We start from the raw sequence: 8,984 nt of genomic DNA on the forward strand, positions 1-8,984 counted from the left end.
TTACCTGAACGTGAGAACAGGCATTTGCATGGCACTTTTGTAGCTGGCATTGCAAGGTATTTATGTTCCAGATATGTTAAACATTCGTATGCCCCTTCATGCTTCAGGCACCATTCCAGAGGCCATGCTTCCATGCTGATGATACTCATTTAAAAAAAAAAGCGTTAATTAAATTTGTGACTGAACTCCTTGGGGGAGAATGGTTTGTCTCCTGCTCTGTTTTACCCACATTCTGCCATATATTTCATGTTATCGCAGTCTCAGATGATGACCCAGCACATGTTCATTTTAAGAACCCTTTCACAACGGATTTGACAAAACTCACAGAGAAGCTACCAATGTGAGATTTCTAAAAATAGCTATAGCACTTGACCCAAGGTTTAAGAATCTGAAGTGCCTTCCAAAATCTGAGAGGGATGAGGTGTGGAGCATGCTTTCGGAAGTCTTAAAAGAGCAACATGCCGATGTGGAAACTAGAGAACCCAAACCACCAAAAAAGAAAATCAACCTTCTGCTGGTGGTCTCTGACTCAGATGATGAAAATGAACATGCATTGATATGTTGTGCTTGGATCGTTATCGAGCAGAACCTATCATCAGCATGGACGCATGTCCTATGGAATGGTGATTGAAACATGAAGGACTTATGAATCTTTAGCGCATCTGGCACGTAAATATCTTGTGACACCACCTACAACAGTGCCAGGCGAACGCCTGTTCTCACTTTCAGGTGACACTGTAAACAAGAAGCAGGCAGCATTATCTCCTGCAAATTGTAATCACATTGTTTGTCTGAGCGATTGGCTGAAGTAGGACTTAGTGGACTTGTAGGCTCTAGAGTTTTACATTGTTTTATTTTTGAATGCAGTTATTTTTTGTACAGAATTCTACTTTTGTAAGTTCAACTTTCATGGTAAAGAGATTGCACTAGAGTACTTGTATTAGGTGAATTGAAAAATACTATTCCTTTTGCTTTTTACAGTACAAATATTTGTAATCAAATATATTTGAAAATGTAAAAAAAATCCAACAATATTTAAATAAACGATATTCTATTATTGTTTAATAGCACAATTAATCACAGGATTAATTGCGGTTAATTTTTTTAATCACTTGACAGCCCTAGTGCCAACATACTTAGCTCTATGCTTGAGTCACCAAGAAGCTAGACACCATATGCACTGATTTAGGCCCTGATCCAGCAAAGCACATGCTTAAACTTTTAACTTGACTTCAGTGGGACTGCTCACATGCTTAAAGTTAAGCACATGCTTAAGAGCTTTCCTGCACTGTGGTCTTCCTTCTTATTCATATCCCCAAGTCAATGGAGCTGCAGAGGGAGTAAATCAGCACAGAATTTGGCCCACAGTTTTCCCATTCTTTGAGGTTGGACGCCAAACCATTGCTAGAATTGGCTGAAAGCATTAAAAGGACAGATCTGTTTGTCGGTGCTGTCTGGAGGATAGTGCTATATGGGAACTAGCAAAAGCAGAGGCATTTTCTGGGTGAGTATCATAATACTTTGCATGCGTATGGTCCCTTTCATTCAAGGATCTCAATTAAACCTTACACTGATGAATGAACTGGAAGGTAGAAAGTGGTTAGGGTGCTGGCCAGGACACTGGAAACCCAGCCAAAAGCTGCCTTGGGAAAGTCACTTAGGAAACTGAGCCCTGGTCTACACTAGGACTTTAGGTCGAATTTAGCAGTGTTAAATCGATGTAAACCTGCACCCGTCCACACAATGAAGCCCTTTATTTTTGACTTAAAGGGCTCTTAAAATTGATTTCCTTACTCCACCCCTGACAAGTGGATTAGCGCTTAAATCGACGTTGCCGGCTCGAATTTGGGGTACTGTGGACACAATTCGATGGTATTGGCCTCCGGGAGCTATCCCAGAGTGCTCCATTGTGACCGCTCTGGACAGCACTCTCAACTCAGATGCACTGGCCAGGTAGACAGGAAAAGAACCGCGAACTTTTGAATCTCATTTCCTGTTTGGCCAGCATGGCAAGCTGCAGGTGACCATGCAGAGCTCATCAGCACAGGTGACCATGACGGAGTCCCAGAATCGCAAAAGAGCTCCAGCATGGACCGAACGGGAGGTACGGGATCTGATTGCTGTTTGGGGAGAGGAATCCGTGCTATCAGAACTCCGTTCCAGTTTTCGAAATGCCAAAACCTTTGTCAAAATCTCCCAGGGCATGAAGGACAGAGGCCATAACAGGGACCCGAAGCAGTGCCACGTGAAACTGAAGGAGCTGAGGCAAGCCTACCAGAAAACCAGAGAGGCGAACGGCCGCTCCAGGTCAGAGCCCCAAACATGCCGCTTCTATGATGAGCTGCATGCCATTTTAGGGGGTTCAGCCACCACTACCCCAGCCGTGTTGTTTGACTCCTTCAATGGAGATGGAGGCAATACGGAAGCAGGTTTTGGGGACAAAGAAGATGATGATGATGATGAGGTTGTAGATAGCTCACAGCAAGCAAGTGGAGAAACCGGTTTTCCCGACAGCCAGGAACTGTTTCTCACCCTGGACCTGGAGCCAGTACCCCCCGAACCCACCCAAGGCTGCCTCCTGGACCCAGCAGGCGGAGAAGGGACCTCTGGTGAGTGTACCTTTTAAAATACTATACATGGTTTAAAAGCAAGCATGTGAAAGGATTACTTTGCCCTGGCATTCGCGGTTCTCCTAGATGTAGTCCTAAAGCCTTTGCAAAAGGTTTCTGGGGAGGGCAGCCTTATTGCGTCCTTCATGGTAGGACACTTTACCACTCCAGGCAAGTAACACGTACTCGGGAATCATTGTAGAACAAAGCATTGCAGTGTATGTTTGCTGGCATTCAAACAACATCCGTTCTTTATCTCTCTGTGTTATCCTCAGGAGAGTGAGATATAATTCATGGTCACCTGGTTGAAATAGAGTGCTTTTCTTCAGGGGACACTCAGAGGAGCCCATTCCTGCTGGGTTGTTTGCCTGTGGCTAAACAGAAATGTTCCCCGCTGTTAGCCACAGGGAGGGGAGAAGGTTGAGGGGGTAGTCACGCGGTGGGGGGAGGCAAAATGCGACCTTGTAACGAAAGCACATGTGCTATGTATGTAATTTTAACAGCAAGGTTTACCCTGAAAGAGTGTAGCCACTGTTTTATAAAATGTGTCTTTTTAAATACTGCTGTCCCTTTTTTTTTCTCCACCAGCTGCATGTGTTTCAATGATCACAGGATCTTCTCCTTCCCAGAGGCTAGTGAAGCTTAGAAAGAAAAAAAAACGCACTCGCAATGAAATGTTCTCCGAGCTCATGCTGTCCTCCCACACTGACAGAGCACAGACGAATGCGTGGAGGCAAATAATGTCAGAGTGCAGGAAAGCACAAAATGACCGGGAGGAGAGGTGGCGGGCTGAAGAGAGTAAGTGGCGGGCTGAAGAGAGTAAGTGGCGGGCTGAAGACAGGGCTGAAGCTCAAATGTGGCGACAGCATGATGAGAGGAGGCAGGATTCAATGCTGAGGCTGCTGCAGGACCAAACCAGTATGCTCCAGTGTATGGTTGAGCTGCAGCAAAGGCAGCTGGAGCACAGACTGCCACTGCAGCCCCTCTGTAACCAACCGCCCTCCTCCCCAAGTTCCATAGCCTCCACACCCAGATGCCCAAGAACGCAGTGGGGGGGCCTCCGGCCAACCAGCCACTCCACCAGAGAGGATTGCCCAAAAAAAAGAAGGCTGTCATTCAATAAATTTTAAAGTTGTAAACTTTTAAAGTGCTGTGCTTAAAGTGCTGTGTGGCATTTTCCTTCCCTCCTCCACCACCCCTCCTGGGCTACCTTAGTAGTCATCCCCCTATTTGTGTGATGAATGAATAAAGAATGCATGAATGTGAAGCAACAATGACTTTATTGCCTCTGCAAGCGATGATTGAAGGGAGGAGGAGCGGGTGGTTAGCTTACAGGGAAGTAGAGTGAACCAAGGGGCGGGGGGTTTCATCAAGGAGAAACAAACAGAACTTTCACACCGTAGCCTGGCCAGTCATGAAACTGGTTTTCAAAGCTTCTCTGATGCGTACCGCGCCCTCCTGTGCTCTTCTAACCGCCCTGGTGTCTGGCTGCGCGTAACCAGCAGCCAGGCGATTTGCCTCAACCTCCCACCCCGCCATAAACGTCTCCCCCTTACTCTCACAGATATTGTGGAGCACACAGCAAGAAGTAATAACAGTGGGAATATTGGTTTCGCTGAGGTCTAAGCGAGTCAGTAAACTGCGCCAGCGTGCCTTTAAACGTCCAAATGCACATTCTACCACCATTCTGCACTTGCTCAGCCTGTAGTTGAACAGCTCCTGACTACTGTCCAGGCTGCCTGTGTACGGCTTCATGAGCCATGGCATTAAGGGGTAGGCTGGGTCCCCAAGGATACATATAGGCATTTCAACATCCCCAACAGTTATTTTCTGGTCTGGGAATAAAGTCCCTTCCTGCAGCTTTTGAAACAGACCAGAAAGTTCCTGAAGATGCGAGCATCATGCACCTTTCCCGGCCATCCCACGTTGATGTTGGTGAAACGTCCCTTGTGATCCACCAGAGCTTGCAGCACTATCGAAAAGTACCCCTTGCGGTTTATGTACTCGGCGGCTTGGTGCTCCGGTGCCAAGATAGGGATATGGGTTCCGTCTATGGCCCCACCACAGTTAGGGAATCCCATTGCAGCAAAGCCATCCACTATGACCTGCACATTTCCCAGGGTCACTATCCTTGATATCAGCAGATCTTTGATTGCGTGGGCTACTTGCATCACAGCAGCCCCCACAGTAGATTTGCCCACTCCAAATTGATTCCCAACTGACCGGTAGCTGTCTGGTGTTGCAAGCTTCCACAGGGCTATCGCCACTTGCTTCTCAACTGTGAGGGCTGCTCTCATCTTGGTATTCATGCGCCTCAGGGCAGGGGAAAGCAAGTCACAAAGTTCCATGAAAGTGCCCTTACGCATGCGAAAGTTTCGCAGCCACTGGGAATCGTCCCAGACCTGCAACACTATGCGGTCCCACCAGTCTGTGCTTGTTTCCCAAGCCCAGAATCGGCGTTCCACAGCATGAACCTGCCCCATTAGCACCATGATGCATGCATTGGCAGGGCCCATGCTTTCAGAGAAATCTGTGTCCATGTCCTGATCACTCACGTGACCGCGCTGACGTCGCCTCCTCGCCCGGTATCGCTTTGCCAGGTTCCGGTGCTGCATATACTGCTGGATAATGCGTGTGGTGTTTAATGTGCTCCTAATTGCCAAAGTGATCTGAGCGGCCTCCATGCTTGCCTTCGTATGGCATCCGCACAGAAAAAAGGCGCGGAACGATTGTCTGCCGTTGCTCTGACGGAGGGAGGGGCGACTGACGACACGGCTTACAGGGTTGGCTTCAGGGAGCTAAAATCAACAAAGGGGGTGTCTGTACATCAAGGAGTATTTCAGGCAGGACTTCACGGAGGGTTCCAATAAGAAATGGTGCACCTAAGTTATCGTTCTTTTTGGAACAAGGAGGTTAGCCTGGCCTCTGATTGATACATGGCTAGATTTACCTCGCTGCACCTTCTCTGTGAGTGACTGCAGTGTGACCTAGAGGAATGAGTCCCCTAGACAGGGGAGGAGGCAAATGAGTAGAAAACAAATCTGGTCTATTTCTTGTTTTGATCCACTCCATCTATCTTTTACATCTTTGGCTGGCAGCAGACGGTGCAGAAGGACTGCATGCCATCCACATCTCATGGCTGCTTGGCAGAAGATGGTACAGTACGACTGCTAGCCATCCTCATCTCTTGCCTGCCTGGCAGAAGATGGTTCAATACGACTACTAGCAATCCTCATCTCTTGCCTGCCTGGCAGAAGATGGTACAGTACGACTGCTAGCAGTCCGTATCGCCTGCCCACTCACCATAAGACGGTTCAATAGGACTGACTGCAGGACTAAAGAGAATGACCTGGTCAAGTCACTCCAAATTTAGTCCCTGCGCCCATGTCTGCCCAGGCGCTCCCAGCCGACATGGCCAGGAGCACCTCGGACACAACGAGGACGACTACCAGTCGTATTGCACCGTCTGCTGCCAGAAGGCAATGGGTTGCTGCTACTGTGTAGCAAAGCCGTACCGCGTCTGCCAGCACCCAGGAGACATAGGGTGACGGTTACCTGAGCGGGCTCCATGCTTGCCGTGGTATGGCGTCTGCACAGGTAACTCAGGAAAAAAGGCGCGAAACGATTGTCTGCCCTTGCTTTCACGGAGGGAGGGAGGGAACGGGGGCCTGAAGATACGTACCCAGAACCACCCGCAACAATGTTTTAGCCCCATCAGAGTGCTCCATTATGACTGCTCTGGATAGCACTCTCAGATGCCCGATTGTTTGCCGTTGCTCTGATGCAGGGAGGGGCGACTGAGGACACGGCTTACAGGGTTGGCTTCAGGGAGCTAAAATCAACAAAGGGGGTGTCTTTACATCAAGGAGTATTTCAGGCAGGACTTCACGGAGGGTTCCAATAGGAAATGGTGCACCTAAGTTATTGTTCTTATTGGAACAGGAAGGTTAGCCTGGCCTCTGATTGATACATGGCTAGATTTATCTCGCTGCACCTTCTCTGTGAGTGACTGCAGTGTGACCTAGAAGAATGAGTCCCCTAGATGGGGGAGGGGAGGAAGCAAATGAATACAGAACAAATCTGGTCTATTTCTTGTTTTGATCCACTCCATCTATCTTTTACATCTTTGGCTGGCAGCAGACGGTGCAGAAGGACTGCATGCCATCCACATCTCATGGCTGCTTGGCAGAAGATGGTACAGTACGACTGCTAGCCATCCTCATCTCTTGCCTGCCTGGCAGAAGATGGTACAGTACGACTGCTAGCAGTCCGTATTGCCTGCCCGCTCACCATAAGACGGTTCAATAGGACTGACTGCAGGACTAAAGAGAATGACCTGGTCAAGTCACTCCAAATTTAGTCCCTGCGCCCATGTCTGCCCAGGCGCTCCCAGCCGACGTGGCCAGGAGCACCTCGGACATGACGATGACGGCTACCAGTCGTACTGTACCGTCTGCTGCCACAAGGCAAGGGGTTGCTGCTACTGTGCAGCAAAGCCGTACCACGTCTGCCAGCACCCAGGAGTCATAGGGTGATGGTTACCTGAGCGGGCTCCATGCTTGCCGTGGTATGGCGTCTGCACAGGTAACTCAGGAAAAAAGGCGCGAAACGATTGTCTGCCCTTGCTTTCACGGAGGGAGGGAGGGAACGGGGGGCCTGACGATATGTACCCAGAACCACCCGCGACAATGTTTTAGCCCCATCAGGCATTGGGATCTCAACCCAGAATTCCAATGGGCAGCGGAGACTGCGGGAACTGTGGGATAGCTCCCCACAGTGCAACGCTCCGGAAGTCGACTCTAGCCTCGGTACTGTGGAAGCGCTCCGCCGAGTTAATGCACTTAATGCACTTAGAGCATTTTCTGTGGGGACACACACACTCGAATATATAAAACCGATTTCTAAAAAACCGACTTCTATAAATTCGACCTTATTCCGTAGTGTAGACATACCCTAAGGTACACAGTGGGACTAGCTATAAAACTGGCATTATGAGGATAACTACTTTAAAGCTTATAGACACTCTGGTACAATGGCAAAGGGGGCCATTAAAAGTACCTTAGATGAAAGTACTTTAGATAGGCACAGAAAGGAGAAGTGATTTGCTTAAGGTCTCCCAACAAGTCAGTAGCAGAGCTGGAAATGGAACCCTGGAATGTCGATTCTAAGTTCCCTGCTCTAGCCACGCAGACTCCTTCCTCCTTTAATTGCAGAGCAGCAATTAAATTCATCTATAGAATAGACACTTCCCTATACTTCCATTTTAAAAACACCAGCAGGTTTATGCAGGTGATCTCTGTTATTTGCCTAAACACCTCTTTCTTTCCATAGAGCGTTTGTGTGAGGCATAGTTAGCTTCCAATCTCCTCTTGCTTGATATAGGGAGTCACAATTCACACAATGGTAAATTAAGCCACTAATTGAATATGTGATTTTTATTAAGCTCTAGACATGTTGTACTTAGGCAGTGCAGTAAATTACTTGCTTGTATTATTCCTTAACTTTTAATTCTGCCCATATCCGACTGACTGAACTGAAAACAAGCCTACACTTGCAAGGTAAGGAGCACAACTGTCTTGGGAGTTTGTGGTTTTATGCATAACTACAAATTCACAGATAAGTAACAAAGGATGGGAAAGTAATTTGTTTGCTGCTTATGATTCATTTGGCTACCTTGAAATAGCAGAATTTTAAAAGGAGTCACCAGATTCTACTACTGCATAAATAACGAGGAGTCCTTATGGTACCTTAGAGACTAACACATTTATTTTTTATTTATTTATTTTTGTTTATTTATTTTATTTAATTTATTTATTTTTATTATTAATTTGTGAGGTCAGTCTAACGAGATAAATCAATTAATAGCAGGATACCAAGGGAGGAGAAATAATTTTTGAAGTGGTAAGAGAGTGGCCCATTACAGACAGTTGACAAGGTGTGAGTAACAGTAGGGAGAAATGAGTATTGGGGAAATTAAGTTTAGGTTTTGTAATGACCCAACCACTCCCAGTCTCTATTCAGGCCTAATCTGATGGTATCCAGTTTGCAAATGAATTCCAGTTCTGCAGCTTCACATTGGAGTCTGTTTTGTAACTATCTGTAATGGGCATTACATGTGTAATCTCATTATCACTTCAAAAGTTATTTTTCCTCTCTTGGTATCCTGCTGTCAATTGAATTGTCTCGTTAGATTGACCTCACACTTGGTAAGGCAATTCACATCTTTTCATGTATTTATACCTGCTCCTGTATTTTCCACTCCATGCATCTGATGAAGTGGGTTCTAGCCCACGAAAGCTAATGCCCAAATAAATTTGTTAGTCTCTAAGGTGCCACAAGGACTCCTTGTTATCTTTGCTGATAAAGACTAATACG

The 8,984-nt window shown here is 47.1% G+C and overlaps 1 protein-coding gene across 1 annotated transcript; it reads left to right on the forward strand.

The window, feature by feature from the left end:
- Positions 1-1,771: 1,771 nt before the first annotated feature.
- On the forward strand, positions 1,772-3,756 carry LOC142070888 (uncharacterized). Its single transcript, XM_075124807.1, has 2 exons — positions 1,772-2,609; positions 3,198-3,756. The coding sequence occupies exons 1-2, from the start codon at positions 2,027-2,029 to the stop codon at positions 3,737-3,739; spliced, it is 1,125 nt and encodes a 374-aa protein (XP_074980908.1). The 5' UTR covers positions 1,772-2,026; the 3' UTR covers positions 3,740-3,756.
- Positions 3,757-8,984: the final 5,228 nt, after the last annotated feature.

This window comes from Caretta caretta, chromosome 2 (assembly GCF_965140235.1).
Source record: "Caretta caretta isolate rCarCar2 chromosome 2, rCarCar1.hap1, whole genome shotgun sequence".
In the NCBI taxonomy this organism is placed as follows: Eukaryota; Metazoa; Chordata; order Testudines; family Cheloniidae; genus Caretta; species Caretta caretta.